The following is a 23,157-nucleotide window of genomic DNA, read 5'->3' as shown; positions in this document are numbered from 1 at the left end:
AAACCAAATAATAGGATGACACCCTTGTTACTGATCCATCCCAATGCAAAAACCGAAGGAAAAAGAGAGATTATAGCATCTGCACAACATTTCAGCTCAACAAAATTTATTACGGCCAGCAAAAATTCAGTTATGCAAAGCAAATGCATGTACAAGATCTCTACAAAAGTCTAAATAAATCCCACTCAAACGCATACCCCATCCCCACAACATCAAAAAGATAAATAACTGCAACATTGTTCTCTTTAATGTCTCATTTCACTCTAACCAGACCAACACGTGAAAATAAATACTAGTCAATTAGCATTTCTTTCATGTTGTTCACCCCAAGCAAATGGGGCAGCGTTAAGGACGAGCACAATCTTCCTGCTCCCACATCTTAATGCATGGCTGGTCCACGTGTATGAAACGATCCCAACATGAGGAGAAAATATTAGTTCTTCAACTAATGTTACAAGGAAATTCAGGTAAGCGCAGCAATCAATGGTGTCAATTAACACTAACAGCAGATTTCTTCCATGGAAGCTTTTGCTCATTGAATGAACCATCCATAGTTGCAAGTGGCAACAAGTTCCAACTTCTACTGGAGTCGGCACTCGGTAGACCATAAATGATTGAACATACAGGAACCCTGCTAAAATAGGAAGTGTTCAATCAGCAAGCAGACTAAAACTCGTCATTTTAGGTTCATAGTGGAGAAATGCATAGGTGATCACTGTGATGGCAATCTCTTCACCAGTAATCCGTTTCAATTTCCTTTAGATATGCAATAATAAAGATTCACCCTTCACTCTTTTTTGGAACACTTGGGTACCACCCAAAAGATGAAGTCAATAATAATGCAAGCACAAGAGAATTAACGACCAGCAAATACTTGTCATTACCTTTATGCATTTTGCTGGACTTGTCGGTGTACTTGCAGAATCCAATCCTGATAACCCATAGAACCACCAACTGGATCCTCAATTAGATTTGCAAGCAAGAAGTAGCCTTCTCTAGGCTGTTCACCTTGCCTCACAAGATGGCATAGTTGATAGTATGATCTGTCGTTCTCCCTTTGCCTTTTAAGCAAACCCATCAGTTCTCTTGACATTTCATTATCTAGCTCTTGAAGAGAAACCTGGTTCGCAATTAGAAAAAAAAGATCACATCAGAGAGTTAAAGACGAGCAGAAAATTTGCAGGAGCTGTCTCAAAACATCACACAGTGAAGGCCATAGGGTTGAATCAGCGAAGAAACCAGCTGAGTGTCAAACTCGGTTCCTCCATTCCAAATAAATTCCATAGGTTGTGTCTCAACTTGGGTTGCGCCTAAGTTGTCCTCTGTCCTAACAGGTAAAGTCACTCCCTGCACTCTCAAATACGTCTTTTTCCTTCGGGTTTTTTTACGCAAGGGACGGGGTGGGGGGGATAAGCAAGAAACACATCCCTTCAAAAGAGTATTGCTGCATCAAAGAAGAAATCTTTTTTTATGGATAACCAAGAAATCCCAATGTCCAGTGATGAGTGGTTCAAATAAAACTTCAACTCATGACTTTATATTTGTGCGCAAAGAAAATGGGGAACCTAGATTCAGAAGAACGGAGGCACATACACCCTATTTTTAATGATGGAGGTGTCTGGGCCAGCTTGCACACACCTCTATTAATTCCACCAGCTTGGGCAGATAGGACCATACACCCATGTTTTAAGGTTTCCATAAGCAAAGAATGGCCCTCTAGGCAAACACATCGTAAATTCTCAGTGAACGTTATATCACATGTAAGCAAACTTATTCTAAAATGAAGTGAATTACCCAAACAAGGATTTAAGACCTATAGTCATCAAGGACCTCTTTCAACAAGAATCTTTAAGATTCAGAAAAAAAAAATATCCTTCTTGACTCACTAAGTTCAAATTTGCAAGGCAACCAAAGAGGAGAAGTTATCTCTTCAAAAATGCAAAATCATTATCAGGGCTAAATTGCCCATCCTCCAAGTACTTCCTTATATCTTGACATCTGACGACTTTGTCAGAGTAACATACTAAATTTTGGTCAGTGAGGTGTAGATCTTATGACCTCACATATTGAGTGCACTTCCTTTCTCTTTTACCATATATCTCCATTCCAACTACTTGAATCTCAGTATTTCAGGGAAGTGGCAGATCTAAGCACTAAAGACACTGAAGGAGTATGTGCCTTCATCGGACACGATGGATGCTATCAAAGCAGCTATTCTTTCATTGCAAACCTAGTTAGATGATAATTAGTACTGCTGACATACAGTCAGTGTTATCAAAAGTGTAAAGTACAAAAAGACTCTAGGGTTCTTTGGGATCTAAGCGCAAAGTGCAAATAAAACACAGGTTTTAATGAGAAAAGGTGCAAATGGAGAAAAACTACAAATCTGTATGTGTAGTCCAAGATTAATAATCACAAGCATGAGTAATAAATATATGGACAAAGAAATTGCAAAAAGATTATGATAAAGTGAAATATCAATTATATAGTGTCACATCTTTAGGATTGCACTCATTGGCAGGGAAAAGTATGCCTTTAGAGCCTTGATGATGAAACTAAAGCGCCTATAAAGCGAGGTGAAGTGCTCAACATGTTTAGTACCTCGCTTTAGGGCTTAAGTGTGTCTTTGACAACACTGAATACTGTATGCTCGGAAAACCAAATATGCAGGAAACTTTTTTACCTTCAGGGAAGAGAAATCATATGGGAAGTTTTGAACCTTTGGGCCTTCAGTATACACTTACAAAGGAAAAGAAATCCAGTTCTGAGGCTATCCACAAACCAGAACATGAAATCAACTCGAAGTACTTCTGAAGTACAAGTCATTCATATCTAGGAAAACAATAAAAAGGAAATCCCAAAAATGTAAAAAGACTAAATCTTAAGCATGACCCTGTTAACCTAGTAAAAAAGCCACACAGAATTAACCTCACAATAGTCATCAAAGTGGAATAAAGTTAAGATGACAACATTTAGAGCTAAATACAACAGCAGAGAACTAAAGAGCTCTTCATCATCCGATGAAAAGCAAAAATATAGACACCTAAACCTGAAGCAACTGTGTTTTACTAATTCTGTCTACATGCAGGCTAGATCAAGGAGATAAGGAATTAAGAAAATGTTATAGATTCCACAGATTTGGATGATGCAGTAATAAGGAAAATGTCAATAAATCAGTGTGAAACCTAAAGGGGCAGAAGTAGAATAAAGAGAACAAAATTCAGCAGATGGCAAAAGCAGAACCTATGGAAGACAAATGACAAAGTATAAGTAAACGGATTGGAGATACTTATCTATAACCTACCGAAACCAGAAAGTTCTTATCTATAACAAAAAAGAAACAGATAACTAATGGTCCTACATAAAATGAAATAGGATGCTATAGGTGAAGCTGAGTAGAGATTTAGATCCTCTAATCAGCAACATCTATACTGGAGACAATTCCACATACGCTCCATGGAACTACATTCATTGTCGGAAGTCTAATCAGATTTTACCATTTAAACCAAACTACGTAGTTGGCATTTAAAGTGCATATTCAAATTTCATATGGCTTACTGTTTGGTCCATTCAGTACCAAACGGAACCTGCCTACTATGGTGTGATGATGATACAGCAGTCTATAAATCTTACCTTAGAGAAGTCAGCAGCAAAGTTTTCTCCAAGCAAACTCTGGATCATATTAGGAGAAAGCATTCTACCAAACCAGATGACAAACCGGAAACCATCATCATAGAGATAGAGACCCTGGGGATCTAAGCTCTCTGATGTAAGTGGAAACCCTTGCAAGATGTCTTTAGACTCCTCAGGTGAAGATGGTTTCTAGAAATAGAAAAATCATAGGTTTTAGAACCTTTTAAGAAAAAACAGCAATAATGTGGAAGGGCTGTCAGATGCATACTTTTAGAAGATATTCATCTATACGGATCAACTTAGGATATAGAAGCTTCAACAATCTTTTAACGGGCAAAGCCATCATGGTATATCCAGCAGCACATCGTTCATCAAGCTGAGCATCAGCATATCCACCACGAAGGGCAGTTGTTTTGCATAAAGCTAATCCATATAATGGCAAGTACTTTAAAGATTCTGGATATATCATCCTTCCGGCCACACGGTGCTGAACAGCATGGAGATTTCGATATTCTCTAAGAGCTTTCACAATCCTGAGTTGAATAGAATTTCGAGCCTCCTCTAATTTAGAGGTCAGAGTTTTCTCAATGGCTGAAAGACAAGAACTTGCGCGTAAGAAACTTAAAAGTACTAAAGGGAAAAATCTCAAAGTCAAAGGACCAAATACAAGGAAAGTATAGCTAAATTTACCAAGCCTGGTAAAAAGAGAAATGATAGCACCAGTATCAGACAGGCGATACATTTCTCCTAAATCTGAAACAACAGGTGCTGCTGCTGTGTGTACTCTAATGCGCCTTTCTCCAGAAGATGATGTGTATCTTTTAATTGTTAAGAAAGTGTTCCAGGAAACCCTATTCCTCATTCATCATGGGTAAGTTCATTCATTATCAAAAAGATACATTAAAAACTAGGAAATTAATGCTTCTATGAAATATTAGGAGGGGAATTTTCATCCTCGAATAGACATCACCTGGACGTCTATTTAAAAAGTATCTGGTGCAGGAGTACTCGAGAAAATATATGAAGTGAATTGAGCTCAAAACATTTCATGCTAAAGGATACAGTAGAGCAATTTGGAAAAATACTGTCTGGGAAGTGAGTAGTGTTTCTTCAAGAGATAACTGCATTGCATATGCTTTATCACAGTCAACAGCAGGAAGTGCTATTAGATCAGTGGATCTCAGCATGAAGTTCCCATGATAAGTTGTAAAACGAACACCTGAAAGCACCAAACATCTTAGTGACCTTTACCAACATAAACTCCACAAATTCTCTTTATTTCACATGGAAGTGAAATCCAGCTTCTAGAGGTTAGAGTAATATAGCAAGATAACCTTTTCCACATCTTATGCGCATGACAGACTCCCAAGCAATCTCCCTTGTAAGATCTCGGGTTAACTCGTGACGCAATCTATCTTTGTGAATGGAAGCTTGAAAACTTGGATAGTAGTATACCTGACCACCTGTATACTTTGCCAGCGTCCCTACAACATAATTAAAGAAAATTATACACCAATATCTCATGAGGACATACCTAGCTATTAATAATTGCAGTCACCAAGACTATGAACTCCCATTATGTGCAACTTTCAGTCAAATAAATTTAACTACCTTGACTGTGGCAATACAGAGTACAGGGAAGGTTTCAGTATACCAAATAATTTAAAGCATGACACACCTTCATCTAAAAGAAAATTTAAAGCATGACACATTTTTTCACAGATCCTTTGTATGTGATTCCTTTCTACTAATTCTGCTTTTGCTTATACTTCTAACAAACGTCAAAGTGAAAGAACATCCAAATTCCTCACAGAAGTCACTCAATCAGCCTTCCCTGATTGCCTTCTGCACAAGGTCCCTTTATAAAACAAGATTATGTTTGACAGATTAAAAGATCCCATAGAATTCAGTGAGAAAATTTTGGGCATATGAAAGAAAATGTTGATGTAAACCGAAGTATTCATCAACTGACAACTTGATAAAGAGGAGGATATTAGTGAGTTAGTGTTGCACATGCATAGAAACTGGAGAAGATACTAAGTATCCATTGTTGCATTGCAGGTTGACAACACAATCGTGGGCTGGACCCTTGCATTCTAGCTTATATAATAGATCAAGAGTGTTACACAATGGAAGTAGAGAATGCAACCACGAGCTAGACTAGAGATCACAGAGGATCAAAAGTGGGAGATAGACAGCCTGGAGCATCACTAATACATCACTTTTGGTGCTTATGTAATGCAAAGAAGAGAGAATGCTCCAGTGTGCTCCAATGACATAAAAGGCATCAAAAGATCCTTCATGTCCCACTTGTTAATTTGGTGTAAAGAGTGAATACCATGTTGTATTGACAATTGGAAACTTGTTTAGATGCCAGCAGACAACTTGGTTTGAGTCAAACAAACAATTTGTACAATCTTTTGACAAAAACTTGATGCTTAGTAATGAAACCTTTGACTTATCAAAAGGAATAATTATTTTTTTTAAAAAAAGAAGTATTCATCAGGTTAAACATGAAACACAATTTAATCTGTGGGGTAGAGGTCCTTTATCGTTAGAGTTCAATTACCTATAGTAGCTATGTCAGTATATTTGTCGCTGAAAGCATATACATTGACTGCTATCTGATACTTGGTGAAATCAGCAGCCATCTGTTTATAAAAAGGATCTTCAGGTACTCTCAATGTATGTTCTTTATCAGTTCCATATACACGAAGATCATCTCCTCGCAGTTTTAAGCGGCCAACACCAAGTGATGGAAGGCTGCTTTGAAAGATCAGCAATTTACCGCCAAGTTGGTTCTGGAAGCAGAGAGGCGATATTAGTCGGTGTGAATCAACATAAGGCAAAAAAAGTGAATTTACAGAATGTGAAAGGAAAAACTTCTGTGCTACCAAGAACTTGAATGTCAGAAAATCATGTGAAGAGCATAGAAAGAAGGTTGCGCACCATAACCATGAAGGCTGTTTTAAGAGCTGGACCAAAAGCTGATTCCACATTCACATTATCCTGAAACATTGAAGGAAGGCTGTCTAGAAATGCATCTACCACAGTTCTTGATTCTGACAAGTTGACAAGAAGATCATCTGGCAATGGCACAAATACATCTTCGAGATCTGACATGACCATCATTTGAGGTTGAGTCAAGGATGACTGGTACAAGAGGAAAAGAACCCAAGTTATTTAACAGTAAATGGATATTGATATTATGTAATAAGATTAATCATTATTCGGCTGACTTGCCTTCATGTTATAAAAGTGTACTGTACTGTCGTAAGTTATAAACCCGATCTGTGTTCTCGGAAATCCAGGCAAGCTGTCCAAACTGTTCTTGATTGTTTGTGCTAAAACCTGACATAGATGTATAAATGGGATTAACAAAGGGCATACCTGACAAACTTGCAATTTATCAAATTATTCTACAAAAAATTGCTCCAGTAGCCAACAAAAATAGAAGTTTAACTAGACAGGCAATTGATACTTAATGGAATATCAAATTAAATGATAAAATTTGACAAAGAGCCCCACGTGCTTATATATACAAACATCAGACTCGTCTATGTGAATGTTTTCTCAGAAGCATTCTAATATAAGGTGGTAACAGCAAGACTTGCATCAACAAGCCACACAATAATGACGAATAGAGAACCATCTGCTAGTTAGGTAACTTGCATGTAAGAAGGCTTAGTGGCCATAATTGATGTGTCGTTTGTTGTAGTTAGAGACAAACTGCAAAGCTCAATAACTAAATCTCTTACCTCAAGCATTCCACTTCTCACAGCAGTCAAAGATACATCGATGAGAAAGAAATACAGGGGAGGCATCGGAGGCCGGACCATGTACTCAGCTGGAGCAATGAACTCCACGCTACCTTTGGTAAGTTCAGGCCTTTGATCCAAGTCGACTCTTCTGCCACTGGCATCCAAATGGGCGAAATATTCACCAGGAACTAGACATAAAGAGGAAAAATGAGCCCATGCATTTCAAAAAAGGACACAATATTCTACATCCTCAATATGCAATGCTAGAAATGAGAATCTGTAAGGGGTCGTTTGGTGTGAGGGATAAAAGTAAATAGTGATGGGATAAATTTTTTGTCTCTTGTTTGGTTGCCATATTTGGGATTATCCTACCATTTATTTCATAGTGATGGGATAAGTTATCCCATATACATGGTGGGATAAGTTATCCCAGGATATGGGATAACTTATCCCAGGATTAATCCTAGAATAACTTGTTCCCAACCAAACGACCCCTAAGATTCTTAAAAATGACAAAAAGCACAACAACATAGCAGGGAGGCCCTGACATTGGATGCTAACTTGTACATATATGGCAATGAAACAAACTATTGTAGACAAATTAAACCCTGCATCACAATCAGAGAGGGCATGGTGGAGTATCAAAGTTCTCTTAGCAGCAATTTGAATGGAAGGTGAGCAATGAGTAGAAGAAAGTCTGCTAAAGATGCAATGAGCAGAAAGTGAGGTCTACATAGAAGTTTTTGTTCATTAATAAGATAAACACAGTTTAGTGTTAAAGCTAAGTGGGGTCATTTTATTTAGGCATTTACTCATTAATCATATGACCTTCAACCATTACTTAATCAAGGTTAAGGTTGTTTCTAAAATCGGGATGCATGTATTCTTGTATGTACATATTAGGGTGCCAGCCTCATGCACATTAATCCACTTCCCTCCATCTCTCTCGCAACCCAGTCCCATCCTACCCACATATTAGGAAGTCAATCAATGCAAAAACCAAACAGAATATTCAAGAAGGAATTCAACTATTCTAGCTAACACCTAACTGAAACTTTTAAAGTATACTAAAACCAAAAGGATAGCTCCAACGATATACTAGTTAAATACTCAAGACCTAAAGCAATATCAGTAGTGACAGTACTTACCTTCATTAAGCAATGCACATATATTACATCTCCACTTTCTTCCACTGTCAGTGAATGTCACATAAGGATTTACGTAAGTGCGACACCTTCTACAGCGGATAATACCAGTTGGGGCAAAATTAACCACAGGAACTTCTTCCTGCATGATGTAGATTTTGCACGTAGAGCAAGTGAGATTCATATGAAACCCTTAAACTGTAACTATCCAGAATATGAAAGAGTACTATGTCATGAATACAAACCCCATCAGGTGCCTCGGCGAGAGGACAAACAACTGCTCCAAGAGATAAGTGCCACCTTGAAGCCAAAGACTGAGAATTTGGTATGCCACTAGTTGTCAGCCTCAAAAATCTTGAACTGCAGTTCATGGGATACATCTCAGACAAAACGTTCCGCTCAAGATCAACGTCAATTGGTCTCGGTAGAACCTTAGAGTCAAGGCCGGAATCAAATGATCCTGGAACAGACCCAATTGAGAACGAACTGAAGTCTTCCACCAAACCTTGCATAGCTGACGTAGGAGGCATAGATCCCGGACGTTGAGATGTTAGAGGTGGTGGTGGTGCAAACCCTCCTTGTTGAGAAAGATAGGGACTAGAAGCTGCTGGCACTGGTGGAACATAGCCGCCTGGCTGAGAAGGAAATGGTACTGATTGTCTAGGTGGAGCTTGTGCAAACCCTGAAGGTTGCTGACTTATATATCCAGGAAAACCAGATTGAAAGCCAGGTCTAGCAGCAGGATAAGCTGAACCTGCTAAAGGGGAAGATGGCTGTGTGGTTGCTCTGGCAGCAGAAAACTGGGACTGCATGGGACCCTGATGAACATGTGGACTAGGCTGCATTGTATTTGCACCTTGAGGAGGAGATCCCATCGGAACAGTAGGAGGTTGGTTTTGTGGATAATGGGCACCAGGAGGTGTTGAGAAAGGCCCTGAAACAGGTCTAACTGGGGCTGCTACAACAGGCTGCCCCGGCATTGAAGTGCGTGGAGGTGGTACCTGAGCTGTAGAAGGAAACTGCAGTGAGGGGAAACGTGGGAAAGGGACAGAGCCTGTCGGCCCATATGGAGGTGTTGCTGTTGGAGGTGGCCTCCCTGCATCATTAGGAATCCCGGGTGGCATCGGTCTAAAAGTAGAGATCCCTGGTCCTACCATGGGGCCAGATGAGGACATAGCCGGAGAAGAAGTAGGAAGAGCAGGCCGAAAAGCAGAAGCATCAGATCCAACCACTGGACGAGATGATTGAAAAGGAGTTGTACTCTGCGGTACACCAAATGGTGTAGCAGCAGGCCTTGAGGGAAAGGTTGGCCGATTGGGATATTCGGTGCCCATGGTCACAAAGGACCGCTTCCTGAAGTTTTATCCACCAACAAAAACAATAAGACATGTCATTACCACAAAAATCAACACTAAAGCACAAAAAAAAAGTAATGCAAGACTTATACATTAGCCAAAAATAGTAGGGAAACAAATATTTACAGAGTAGTAGTGTAACCCAAGAATGGTAAAAAAAAAAAAGATAAGGACAAAAAAGAAGATATGCAACTACGTCTAAGTAGATACATACTTACTAAAGACATTTTCCACTTCATAATGAGCAGCCTGGTGAGTTTGCCCAGCAAATAAGGAATGGTTGGGAGAATGACGGACAGGGGAAAGGGACACATAAGAAGGGCATAGCTCACTTCCACTTTCTTTAGTTGCCTACACCACATAGAATCTAGTTTCTAGTAGCTAAAACTCGTAGAGAACACTCAATAGAAGACAAATCACAACAAGGTTTGCCTCAATTCTAATAACTTCCTTTGATCCCTAGCATTAATGTTGTTCCAGCAATCTATATTCCATCATAATAGAGGACAAAACAGTTAAATAAAAACAGTATCGGTAAATTCTCAATCTAGAGCAACATTCAATTCTGATGTTGATGTGCATATCCGTTATTCGAATCAAACTAACAAGAGCAAGTAGCCAAATCCATACTTGGTTTAACGCAGAATATAAATCAAACTAATAACTCAACAATATAAGTCAGCATCTGATCTCAAAAGATCAAAATTAACGCATTATCAAATTCCAAGAAAAACAAAATCCAATCTTTGATGTCGAAAACAACAGTTCCAAATCGCACTATCAACGCGAAATTGGCATAGAAGTCGATTTGGAGTGTAGGGAAAATTACCTGATTAAAGATCTCGCCGGTGACGCCGCCGGCAAAAAGTGGAGTCGAAGTTGAGAGAATCGGCGATCAGTCGCAGAGAGGTCGAAGCGATGGGTTAAATCGCAAGATAGTGTGAGGAGTTAAAAGTTGGGCATATAACACGAGTCTCTTTTTTCCCGTCTCCTCTTACACAAGAACTGTGAAGATCCAATTACGAAGCGAAAAAAACAATTTTACTGCAAGGGCAAAAATAAAAGGAGAAATCAGAAGACCAAAGATTTCACTTTTGCCCCAAGTAATTTCATTATTCTTATACATCCTCCTCCCTTGCTTTGCCCATATTGCATTTTGGTCCTACTCTAATTTTTTCCCCGGATTCACAAATTTCACATTTAAATTATAGTTGTTCTATTATTTTACTTGAACTATAGTCGTTGATTTTTCTATTTGAACTGTCGATAATTTCATTTTCTCATCTGAACTATTCATTAATTATTTCATTTTGCTTCGTTCTTTACGAACAAAACTGTCACTCTTTTTTTACTCTTGATAATTATATACTACAATAACGGAATTTTCAATCTTTGCATCAATAATCAACATTTAGTGATAAGAAAATCGTAAAACATATGTCCTTATTTAATCATATTAGCTATTGCAATCTATGAATGCACAAGTAATTATCCATCTTGTTTCTAATAACAGAATCAATCCAATGAAAACACATAATTATTAGAAACAATTATTTGTTAGAGTTTTTGAGATTGAAAAAAAATCTTATTGAGAGAGTCTTGACTAAAAATGAGTGATGCAATATGTAAATTCAAATTTAATCAAACTTTAATGAGGATATCAAATTAAAAATATGAAAAGGGCTTGATACATCCTTCAATTTCGTCATTTAGAGCTAATATATTTCTTATTTGAAAATGACGCATATATACCTTTACGGTTACACAAATGTCTCATATATACTCTTTTCATCTAACATGATATTGAAAAAAATTATTTAAAAAAGGTCAATGTAGAAGTATATTTGATCCTTCTTATATGTTTTTTCCTTTTTTTTTTTTATCCAACTGCTAATTTAAATTTACTAATTTGATGGTCAAATTTATTTTTTCAGTGATATCTTTGTAAAAATTATTATGAATGCCCCAATTATTATTTTTATAGATACAAAAACTAAATTACAATATAGACGCAAAAAGTTAGTTTTACAATTATGATATAGCCGCACAAAAAACAATTTAAATTTTTTCTTCTTACTTCTTTCTCTTTTGTCTGTTTCCCACTTTCTTTTTATACTTCTCTTGTTTTTATATTAAAGAACAAAAGAAATGAAATAAGAATATGAAATTCAAATAAGTTAAAAAATAATTCATGTTATGAAAAATATCAAATACACCCTTGAACTTTGCTAGAAAGATCTTATATACTTCTACATGGATTTTTAAAAAATTTAAAATTAATCTTTTTACTTTAATTAAATGAAAACGATATATGTGAGCTACTTTTATAACGACAAAGTATATGTGAACCATTTTCATAAGATAGTAACATATATGTGAATCACTTTTACAATAAGAGTATATCAACTCTAAATATGACAAAGTTAAAATGCATTTTCATCTATATGGTGAAAATTAAAGTAACAAAGTAAATTAATTGTATTATACGATGCGAATTGACGATTTTTAACTAAAGTATTTTGTGTGCACAATAGTTAGTCACAAAAAATTATTTATTGAGAAGTGATTTTACATTTACATTATCTAGAAATGATTCAAGCGATTTAAATTTCAAATATTTTTGTTGATATAAAAAAAATACAGTATAAATGACAACAAAAATTCTAAAAAATTTAAAATGTATTATATTTATTTTTGAAACAATATTACAAATGTTCTATATTTTATTTTTATTTTTGTGCAACTTCACTTACTTACCATAACTCCCAATGATATCATAATAATTAAATTATGTGCTAGTTGAAACTCATTCATTTGATTATTAATCTCATACATAGAAGTTAGAACTCACTAAATAGAAGCACAACAAAATTATGGTTATAAAAAAACTAAAAATTAACATATTTTACTCGCTTAACAAAGAGGCTGAAAACATGACTTCATTGCAAATCCAAATTAGATTCTAACATGTGACGGTGCGGAGGAAAGGCTCAAAATAGTCCCTCATCTTTGGATTAAGGCTCAAAGTCATCATTGAGTTTTCACATGGAGCACTAATAGTCCCTTATGTTTGCAATATTGGTGCACTTTTGGTCCTCCTCCAAAATTTTGCCTATTTTTTAACATTGATTTTATCCATAACTTATATATGATATGTTCAATCATCATTTTATATATTTAGTAAAAATAATAACTTCATATGAGAGAATGTGAGAAGAAAAACATCTTGTTTTGTTAAGTAGAAATTATATTGCAGGTAAAGTCGAGAGGTTCATCACGATAATTTCACATGCAATAGTACAATTTTTTTCTTTTCTTCCAACGTCATATGTTAAGATGTTCCTAATTTAGCTGCAGTAATATTTCTACTGAACAGAACAATATGTTTTTCTTATCACCTTCTCTCACATAGAGTTATTATTTATACTAAATATATAAAAAGACAATTGGACATTCATTACATAAAATTTTGATCAAGATTAATGTTAAAAAATAGGCAAATTTTTTAAGAAGGATCAAAAGTGTATCAATATTGCAAACATGATGGACTATTAGTGTTTCATATGAAAACTCAAGCATAATTTTGAACCTTAAAAAAAATAAAAATGAGGCACTATTTTGAGCCATTCCCCTGACGGTGCGCGTGAAAAGTGAAAGAAAAAAGAAAATCTAAAGATTGGATCCTGAAAATGTTAGTACAAGGCTAAAAGCTGGCCACGCGACGGGAGAAGTATTTACTATTTACACCGTGAACAAATGAGGTTGCAGCTGGGATCTCGTCGGAGGCGACTCTCTCCCCACCGCGCACTCATCGCCACCGCAGCTTTCACTGTCGTCGGACTATTGATCCTAACATTGAGGTCCGTCGATCCGTCCACTCAGCTTCCAATCACCACCTCTGAAAACGTGAATGCTAAGCCAGCAGATACAAATTTCCACTCGAACCACTCCGATGCTCAACCACTAAAAACATGCGCAACCGTGGAGGAGATGGGCGAGGTGTTTAGCCGTGGGTTTTCGGAGGAAAGTTACAGAGTGAGGAAAATTATCGAAAGTCACTTTGCTATAAATGGTACTACTAAACTACATTTCATGCTATTTTATTGTTATCTATTCGATTTGTGAACCGAAATTGTACTTATTTTTCCATGAAATTACTGGAAGAACTGTTATATGTTTGGCAATTAAGGAATCACTAATAGTTGATTGCTTTTTTACAGGTGCTTCGAGAGTTCGAGCTCTTTCGCCGGAGGAGTTCTGCAGACATGGTTTTGTGTTGGGCAAAGCATCAGAAGCTGGTTTTGGTAATGAGATGTACAAAATCTTAACTGCTGGAGCACTGAGCGTGATGTTGAACCGGTCGTTGATAATTGGGCAATCCAGGCATATTGGTTCTCTCTCAAGCCTTTCTATTTGTGCTGTTTGGTGTACATGTTTAGTTTCGGATTCTATATTTGTTGTTTCTTTCCCTCGTAGTTTTGACATTGAACTATTTCAGTCCACTTGGAAGCAACCCCCAATATAGATGCACGGAATAACTAGTCCCTTTTGCATTTGCGCTTACAGAAATAGTATCTCATTCCAGTAGAATAGCATGTCTTAATAGAAATGCAAATTTTGCTTCATTAGCGAGAAACTATTAAAACACACACACAAATGTACACACATATGTATGCATTATATAGGTGAAACTCTGTTTCTTCACTCTAGTAAATAAGTACTGATCATGCATAGCTCATGTTCTGGCCTAGTACTCCAGAAATATCTTCTTTATGTCTAATTTTTGCATTTTCAAAACTTCAGGGGTAGATTTCCTTTTGAGGATTTCATCTCTTACTCCAATCTTACCTTCACATTGAAAGAAATCAAGCACCTTTGGAGACAAAATGGTTGTCTGACCAAGTATGGGAGGCATCTTGTTATCAGAATTGATGATTTCCAGAAGCCAGCACGAACTAATGTTCTGTGTAGCAATTGGAGGGTCTGGGAACAACCTATTATCTGGTAAATGAGAATATCATTCATGATCCTCTTCTCTCCACTCTTCCAAAAAATTGACAAGGAAAGAGTAATCATTTGACTGACTTCGTTGGGACAGGTTCCAGAATACAACAGATGCTGTGGCTGCTCAATTTTTCTTGAAGAATTTACATGATGAGATGAGGATAGCTGCTTCTAATTTATTTGGGAAATCAGATGACCTTCAACATAGGCATAACGTTTTTGGGGAGCTAATGAGACTTCTCATATTTCCGTCCGAGAATATTCAACATGCTGTGAACTGGGCATTGAAAGGTGGTGCTGACCCTGATATTGCTCTACACATGCGGATGCTTATGAATAGGTAGTGTACCAGATTAATCTTTCCTTCGACATATTATAAATTATTAGTCAGAATTCTTATAAAAGAAAGAACACTCTCTGAAGTTTGAAGGTGTCTGAAGTTGAATAATTTACTTGGTCTCTTACCAGTGTTCTGTAGAGTAATCCCGAATCAACACCAGGCAGACTCCTCCATGTTTTTGTAGTGACCGAGTGCAGTCAAATCATAGTCCTAAACTAACCCAGGAAGATATGAATTGGATGAAAAGGAGATTTGGCATTACCTTCTTACAAAATTCTGCAGTCCTCTCTTGCCACTTTAGTCCCTCGAACTCCTTTCGTCTTTTTTCCCTCCCCATCGTTTTCTTTTGTCAGTGACCTTTTCCTTTTGAATTCTCCAAATGAATATGCAGTTGATATTTGACTCTTTCAATTTTAATCTGAGATAAACTATCTCACCTTTTATGATAATATAAAGCAAATTTTGTTGGATCTATTTTAATCTAGAAAAGAAATGAGTCAAAAAGTGTACAAGCTCTTGATCACATTGTTCTCTATACCAGAATACTAGTTGCCTAAGACATTTAAGCTCCAAATTTGAAGCTAGTTCTTTTAATCATAGAAGCTCCTGTTTAGTTCTGTCCTTGAAGTTCATTTGGACTTGTGGCTATTATAGAACGTAGTTCTACATCTTTTTCCCTCATCTTTCCCAATGCATGAATGAACAAACATTATTTAATCTCTGATGCTTTGTTTCTGATATTAGAGTGTGATTTACAGTAGATAATCATTTTTTGATAATGTCATCTTTTACGCAATGTTCCGAAACTAGTGAAGGGAAAAGAAGAGAATGGAACCGAGAGTTTGAAAAAAACCCTAATATTGTTTGGTTTGGATGATGGAAGAACAAGAAAACGAGATGTTAATTATTATCCAGACCAAATAAAGAAAAGAAATAACTTTCTTTCATTGCTTTGTGATAATTTCTTTCGTTCCTTAAACTATACATTAGTTTTTTCTTGTGCAACAATTGGAGTTCAAGAGAGGATTGTTGATTTTCTTATTACTTTTACATTGGTTAAGTTATTGTTCCAAATTTTCTTTTCATTTTGAATGGTGATGCTTTTAGGGGAAAACATTGCATTTTAATACCTTTATCTATCCAAATCTTATGCTATGTGAGACTTTTCAAAACCTCAGGATCTAGGTAATACGACCCCAATTTGGTCAGATGAGGTCAATAGTACACCGACTTGTATGGGGTTCTCCGCCTTTCTTTTTATTTGTGTGTGTATCAGAAAGAAAGTAAAAGGAAGAGAAAATTTCTACATGAAATTAGTTTATCCTCCCCTGGAACACTTGTGATTTATTACAATGATACACTTTTATAACAGAGGTTATCAAAACTTTTTTGGTGCTGCTGTTCCTTTCCAACGAACCTGGATAATCATACATGTAGTGCTGGGATGGTTGATGTTTCGTGTATTTTCCATTTTTGCAGTATACAGATTTCAGTTTACAGGGAGAATTGGCATGAGCCCATACCCCTTAATTAATTATCAATATTCCTCCTTTGTATTTTCTCAGGTCCATTAGAGCAGTTCAAGCAGCCTTCTCTTGCATCAGAAAATCTGTGGAAAATCTAAAATTGATGTCCAAGCCCAGAATAATTTTGGTTTCAGATAATCCTTCTCTAGTCAAAGATATTGCTCCAGATTTGAATCAGTTTGCAGAAGTAAGCTTCTTTTGCCAATTCCGTATTGCTTCATAATCTTTTTAACACAACAGGAATCACTAGTTATGAGTGATTCAATCTGTAGTGCTCGACTTCAACAATCTGATGGAACTGGGCTATTGACATTCTTTCATTTGCTTTTGCTAGGTCCTTCACTTTGATTTCAAACACTTCGAAGGAAATATATCTGGCAACTCAAATTTTCATACTCTAGATTTTAGAACAAAGGATTGGGGTACAGCGCCAAGATGGGTGGCATTTGTGGATTTCTTTCTTGCTTCACGTGCAAAACATGCGGTTATCTCTGGGGCTCACCGGCGTGTTGGGACCACATTTGCTCAGCTGGTTGCAGCGTTGGCTGCAGCTAACAGCCTCGGTACTTTTGTAACTTCATAGTGGTTTAGTTTCCAGCTGTAGTTGAATATGCCTCTTTTTTAAGTTTCTCACTCAAATATATCCTTCTCAGAAGAAGATAGATCCTCTGCTGGATCAAACTTCACCTTCCTCAGTAGCTTCCAGAGTAACTTGCTTAGAGAAGGTCTGAAGAATCAGATTGGTTGGGGGCACGTGTGGAACCGATTTGCTGGTACGTTAAGCTGCCACAACCAATCAAAGCAATGTGCTCGTACTCCAATTCTTCCGCCTGCATGGTGGGATGGACTTTGGCAGTCACCTATTCCACGGGATGTGAACAGAATGGAAGCATATGGCATTCATCTTTCTGGTTTTGGGACATTTGATGACAATCAGCTACACTCTTTCTGCAGTTCGAGGAAAAAACCCGTGCTGACCATTCCATTAATATAGATATACGCTGCTATCTACATTCATTGGGAGATATCACCTAGTTAGGCTGATTTTGTATTGGCATTCAGCTATTGTTTTCAATCGATTTGCACTTATTGAGCTGATAATTCGTGGAATGCATGGTGTAATGTTGTTGTATTTCTAAATGGCCTGACAGTTCTTAAAAAATTTACTGAATTTATAATTACCAACAATATCGGTAAGCTATGCCACATTCTAAAGTAGTAGTTGGAGTCGACTATATGAATCTTCATTATCAATTTTGCTTAAGTTGGATCTATTTCATTCTAATATTCAATAACCCCGGTTCTTTTTAATTACTAAACCTTTATGCTTTCTGTTGATATACTCGTTCTGTTTGGACGTGACTTAAAATTAGATTGAAGGGAAGTTGAAATTTTATTTGGCCATGCAATTTGAATTTTTTAAGTTTTGTGTTTTCTTATAAATATAAAGCCCCCCATAATTTGTGAAAAGTACTGCAATTTCTTACAACTTTTGAACAAGTATTGGAATATTCGAAGGCGCTGAATTAACCCAGGAAAAAAATTAATTACGCTTGCAAAAAAAAAAAAAAGGTCCTACCGGGAGTCGAACCCAGGTCGCTGGATTCAAAGTCCAGAGTGCTAACCACTACACCATAGAACCAGATGATAATTAATTTTAACTTTCCTCTATAATATCTGTTGCAATAAATTCTGGGGGTGATATTCTAAAGCTCCAGACTTTAAGTAAATTTGTGTGAACAAATTTGTCATTTGTCAATCCAAAGAAAAATGTTGTGTTCAACACCATCGTTGTCATATCAATTTTGTAAACAGCAATTTGAATTTGGGCTATATATAAGATCACTACCACTGACTGTATATTCCTCACAGTAACCCCTGTCTCAGTTTTCTGCATCTTTTTATTTTTCAGATAATCATATATTATAGTTTTGGCAATAGGATTCCCTGCTATCTCAGGTATCTAGAGTACAACTTTTAGGAGCTTCTTTTGCCTTGCAATTACGTGACTTCGCAGTGAGGATTAGTAATTTTAAATTGTTGTGTTATTTCCACTTTCTGCTGAAGAGCTTGTAACTGGAGTTGACGCTCTATTAAAGCTAAGAAACGTGCAAAAGCAACAGCCCTACTCAATCAAATCCAAAAACATTCAAGACTTGAAATGTTTGTTCCCATCAACTGCATCAATGCAGAGTTTGGGGAAGGGATGGGGTGTAGTGTAAGCATTCTCCAATCTCCCATAACCGCTCCAGTAGTCTGATTCCACGACTCAAACCTGTGAGGCTGTGACTATAGGTATCCCATTTCTGATCCTGTCAATTCATGCCCTAAAAATATCACATTACTTCGCCTCTCATGCACTCTTCAATGATTACTTAGTAGATGCAATTGAAAACCACATTTTCCAAGATGTCTTCATAACTTAAAGTTAACATAAGAGAATATTTTTATTATCTGTAGTAAGAATAACAGACACCTGATAGTCCATACAATTCAATAATGGGTTTATTACATCTGAATCTATCAGGAGCACAATGTCCTTTCTAGCAACTCTTGCAACTCTCCGCTCTTGTATGCTTCTGTAATAATAAAACAATGCAACTTGTTAATCTCCAATCAGTATGAATCAAAACTTGACACAAACCATGATGACAGCAACTGAATTGAGTGCTCAATATTGTCTTTGAGATGAAGGCTGAAGTAAATTACAAAAAACTAAAAGAGTAAAATATCTAGACACAGCAAGAGGTGTGAAGTTCATGTCTGGTCTAGCATTTGCTTGCAAGCTTGAATTGACAGTACTACATATGGAGTTTAGGATGTTGCTTTAACTTAGGTGTATAATAACAGTAATTGTGTTTGAAATTTTTGTACGGATCACATCAAAGTTTAAGGTTTGAATAGTTAAATGAATTCAGATTCATAAAAGATGTATAAAGTAATAATATAGGTGGAAGAATGTCAAAATTTAGAATGTCCCCAAAATGGAAAGAGCGTCACATACATTGAAACAGATGGTGTAGAATATGAAGTCTTGTTCATGATACATATTTTCTCTATTAACTTTTCTAAAAGTAGCTTAAACCCGTGTGAACTGATCATTTGATCTAAGGAGTAACAATCTACTATCTAGCAACAAGTGACAAGCAAAGTCATTTACATTTTCAACGAGGATAACTATAATTGGAAGGTGTTAACTCAATGTAACTATGTAAGTACTCCCTCTGTTCACTATTACTTGTCCACTATTCCAAAAATAGATTTTCACTTTTACTTGTCACTGATCTAAGTCATAAGCTTGGAACTTAACAGACTGATCTTGACAGAAGGAAAGGTAGTCTTCCCAGTGAAATCCTTTTCCATTTAATTGGTGTACACTATAGAGGCAGGACGGAAAATGTTTAACATCCGCGGAAGTTCATCTGGAAGACAAAATCTGCCATAAAAGTAGCCTTCTTTGGGTGAACAATAGCATGGAACTTGTAATAACTCAAGATTATCAAACGACAAAGGTGTACACTATAGAGGCAGGACGGAAAATGTTTAACGTCCGCGGAAGTTCATCTGGAAGACAAAATCTGCCATAAAAGTAGCCTTCTTTGGGTGAACAATAGCATGGAACTTGTAATAACTCAAGATTATCAAACGACAAAAGGGAGAATACGTGGAGCAGCGGCTACTACATGTGCATTCCCTGAGTAAAATCAGTACACACCATTTTCTACACTGTGAGGTAGCCAAAGATATTGAGAATATGTTTTCTTTAGATGTCTGCAATGAATCAGGTCATATCTAGACAATTCTTGAATGCCCATCCATATGGAAACCTTCCTAATTAGAAAGACAGTTAGGGAACTTTTGGGATACAATCCCTTTATTGCGTTCTCATTTAGAGTCAACTTATAGAGATTACTAGTTTGGGACCTTACATTGAGAAACTTGGCAATAAGAGAGCAATTTGATAAAAGTACAATAGCGTTAGCAATCTAGGTGCAAGACTCAAGAGGTAGCAAAGATATTCCTACCCATCACATTTTTAAAAGAATTGAAAAGAGAAGCCAGTTAAAGGTGGGCCCACGATCCCCAAATTTCAAAGGCTGCAGTTGGTCCTAAGGGTTGGATCCAGACAGATTTCTTGGTATTAAAAAGACCAGTTAAAGACTTCAAAGGATGTGAATGAATGGAAAAAAGGATCAGCTTAGCAGTTGAGTGTTTGAGGAAGAGAAGACATGATCAACAAGGTGAACAATGTGGTGTAGGAGGTTGAATTGACTATTGAGTACAGAGAATTCTTACATTCTGTCCAAGTTATTTTATGGTAGTTATGCCGGTTCTTCTCAGCAACAAAGTGCTCAATCCCAAATTTCAAGAGTTATGATAATTCACCATATTATGAACAAAACTTCAACTTGACAGTAGTTCATCAACATAGTAAACAACTAAGAAAGTACGAACCATGTACTACACCTTCAAGTTAGGTAACATAACCTAAAAACACAAAAAAACTCTTCTTAGGGACCAAGGTTAGAATCCAGGCAAACACAAAAGACACTAGGTGATCTCTTCCCATTTGCCTCAACTTTGATGGACAAAGTTACTTGTACCTGTGTTGGTGGGAGGTAGCAGGTACACATAAAGAGTCGAGGTGTGCAAACGTTTCAAAAAAGGTTCTGATGCATATTGAAGTATCAATTTGTATACCTACCTACAACAATGTCACAGCCACCAAAGAACTCTCCATCAATGTAGAGTTGTGGAAAGGTTGGCCAACTGGAATACTCCTTCAATCCTTGACGAAGTGCTTCATTTTCAAGGATATTTAGTGTCTCGAAGGGTGCATTTAGTGCTTTTAATATCTGAACCACTGTATTTGAGAATCCACATTGTGGAAATTCCTTGGTCCCCTTCATGAACAACACGATTTTTTGTGATGTGACAACCTTATCCAGCGTAGACTTCAAGTTAGGATCCAGAGCTACATGAGCATGAAAGTGAATTAAACACATGTCAGCAATTCTTAAATGAGTGACTTACTTACTCAGCTATTCTTAAATGAGAAAATGAGTTGTACATTCCAAGCATAATAAGAGAGAATATATAAATATGCAATGATAAATAAACACAAAATGAGCAAAAGGACCCCCTTTATATCATAACATCAAAAGAACATAGACGCACACAACTTGGAGCAGCCAAAAGGTTGGGGGAAGATTTCTCTGACACTCTTTTGTAGGCATAAATTGAAAGATTGTAAATTTATGTCTCCTGTACTTAAAACCATCAAGTAAACATCCATTCCTCAAAAGCCTGACTGACAGGATGTGATTCGCCAAATATTTCTCTTTCAACAATTCCATCCTTGCCATGTTGCTCTTCTAAATAACCTACAAAGAATGCCAACAAAGAAGACTTGCAATATCCTCAAATACGATCTTTTCCCCTCTAAGTCTTGCCTTACTAATCGCCTCCGCTAGCAATTAAGGGTCTTCCATTTTTAGTGAGCTTCTACCATCAAAGAGATTGCTAACAAACTTATTCGTATTTAATATACCTTGCACAAATTTTTTAAATCTCTCTTCATCTATGAGACTAAGCTCCCCAACTTGCAGGACTGGTAAGAACATAAGTCTAATTGGCCAAGTATTTCTACTTGAGATATCGATCTACGAATTATGATAATAGATGCTTATAATAATGGTTGACCTACTAACTAAGCTATTTACTTTGTTTGCATTAAGGATAAGAATCACATCATAGACAGTTAAATTTGAATCTAAAGATTCATTTTTTCGTTAAACGAATCGATCCCGAATTCTGCTCAAGAAACATGATTTAGACAAGACAATAAACTGATACTATAAGAGAAAATGCATTAATATACAACTAATTAAAGTAACACAGAAAGCAATTACTTCCAACAGCATGAAAAAGTTAGATTGCTCCTCATTAAATCAGAGAAACTAGTACTAAAAAATTTGCAGTAGAAGAAATAAACACACCAACGATTAAAAACCTATAAGCTAGAATATATCATGATGCGAAATTAAGAAGGGAAATCCATTTTACCAGATAGACAACGAATGGATCTTAACCGTCCATCCCGTTTGCCGGTAGCAATCGAGCTACTGGGAATGGTCGAGTACTGAAGAGCACGACCGGAATGAACCGTAGGAAGCGAGAGAAAACCATCGGTCGTACGTAACTGAGCTGCCGAGGTTCTAGTACTCCTGATAACGGACGGGAGTTGCCATTGAAGCGAAATTCCGAGCGACATCCTCAATTTCCTGTGAAGTCGTCTTTCACACGAATCAGCGCTAATATCTATCCCTACACCATTAACCAGTCAAGCGCTCCTAACCGTAGATTTACTTCACAAAGACCCACCCAAAATAA

The 23,157-nt window shown here is 36.7% G+C and overlaps 4 protein-coding genes and 1 non-coding gene across 6 annotated transcripts in view; 2 read left to right on the top strand and 3 right to left on the bottom strand.

Moving 5' to 3' along the window:
* LOC125847658 (zinc finger CCCH domain-containing protein 1-like) overlaps positions 1 to 23,157 on the top strand; it is a 180,152-nt gene that overhangs the window by 84,263 nt on the left and 72,732 nt on the right. The window lies entirely within an intron of this gene.
* Positions 121 to 10,899, bottom strand: LOC125847634 (protein transport protein Sec24-like At3g07100). Of its 2 annotated transcripts, none has more exons than XM_049527275.1 (14): positions 10,724 to 10,899; positions 8,785 to 9,892; positions 8,543 to 8,681; positions 7,392 to 7,582; positions 6,877 to 6,984; positions 6,583 to 6,786; positions 6,203 to 6,434; positions 4,968 to 5,117; positions 4,696 to 4,852; positions 4,324 to 4,451; positions 3,902 to 4,224; positions 3,634 to 3,822; positions 885 to 1,120; positions 121 to 634 (listed from the first exon to the last, which is right to left on the bottom strand). In XM_049527275.1, exons 2-13 carry the CDS (start codon positions 9,871 to 9,873, stop codon positions 887 to 889), a joined length of 3,144 nt encoding a protein of 1,047 aa, XP_049383232.1. In that variant the 5' UTR covers positions 9,874 to 9,892; positions 10,724 to 10,899; the 3' UTR covers positions 121 to 634; positions 885 to 886. The 2 variants fall into 2 exon arrangements, with proteins under 2 accessions (XP_049383232.1, XP_049383231.1); XM_049527274.1 differs by having other exon boundaries at positions 121 to 631.
* LOC125847645 (uncharacterized) lies at positions 13,589 to 17,904 on the top strand. Its single transcript, XM_049527291.1, has 7 exons — positions 13,589 to 13,966; positions 14,115 to 14,277; positions 14,698 to 14,898; positions 14,993 to 15,238; positions 16,804 to 16,951; positions 17,099 to 17,327; positions 17,418 to 17,904. The coding sequence occupies exons 1-7, from the start codon at positions 13,651 to 13,653 to the stop codon at positions 17,756 to 17,758; spliced, it is 1,644 nt and encodes a 547-aa protein (XP_049383248.1). The 5' UTR covers positions 13,589 to 13,650; the 3' UTR covers positions 17,759 to 17,904.
* Positions 18,335 to 18,406, bottom strand: TRNAQ-UUG (transfer RNA glutamine (anticodon UUG)). The gene has a single exon. It is a non-coding gene; the product is annotated as a tRNA-Gln (tRNA).
* LOC125847666 (uncharacterized) lies at positions 19,193 to 23,145 on the bottom strand. The gene is made up of 3 exons (XM_049527319.1): positions 22,831 to 23,145; positions 21,470 to 21,739; positions 19,193 to 19,343 (listed from the first exon to the last, which is right to left on the bottom strand). Exons 1-3 carry the CDS (start codon positions 23,036 to 23,038, stop codon positions 19,288 to 19,290), a joined length of 534 nt encoding a protein of 177 aa, XP_049383276.1. The 5' UTR covers positions 23,039 to 23,145; the 3' UTR covers positions 19,193 to 19,287.

The sequence above is a fragment of the Solanum stenotomum genome, chromosome 12 (genome assembly GCF_019186545.1).
Source record: "Solanum stenotomum isolate F172 chromosome 12, ASM1918654v1, whole genome shotgun sequence".
Lineage (NCBI taxonomy): Eukaryota > Viridiplantae > Streptophyta > Magnoliopsida > Solanales > Solanaceae > Solanum > Solanum stenotomum.
This window is presented reverse-complemented; position numbering and strand designations above follow the sequence as displayed.

Bases quoted from the DNA above. Each gene is read 5' to 3' on its own strand.
- LOC125847645 (XM_049527291.1), top strand. From the start codon at position 13,651: ATGAGGTTGCAGCTGGGATCTCGTCGGAGGCGACTCTCTCCCCACCGC. The intron at 13,967-14,114 runs GTACTACTAAAC...GCTTTTTTACAG, and splicing joins AAGTCACTTTGCTATAAATG to GTGCTTCGAGAGTTCGAGCT. The intron at 16,952-17,098 runs GTAAGCTTCTTT...TGCTTTTGCTAG, and splicing joins ATTTGAATCAGTTTGCAGAA to GTCCTTCACTTTGATTTCAA.
- LOC125847634 (XM_049527275.1), bottom strand. From the start codon at position 9,873: ATGGGCACCGAATATCCCAATCGGCCAACCTTTCCCTCAAGGCCTGCT. The intron at 7,583-8,542 runs GTAAGTACTGTC...CTTTATGTCTAG, and splicing joins ATGTGCATTGCTTAATGAAG to TTCCTGGTGAATATTTCGCC. The intron at 4,853-4,967 runs GTTATCTTGCTA...TGGTGCTTTCAG, and splicing joins GCGCATAAGATGTGGAAAAG to GTGTTCGTTTTACAACTTAT.
- LOC125847666 (XM_049527319.1), bottom strand. From the start codon at position 23,038: ATGTCGCTCGGAATTTCGCTTCAATGGCAACTCCCGTCCGTTATCAGG. The intron at 21,740-22,830 runs GTAAAATGGATT...ATGCTCATGTAG, and splicing joins ATCCATTCGTTGTCTATCTG to CTCTGGATCCTAACTTGAAG. The intron at 19,344-21,469 runs GTAGGTATACAA...TTATTATTACAG, and splicing joins TGGCTGTGACATTGTTGTAG to AAGCATACAAGAGCGGAGAG.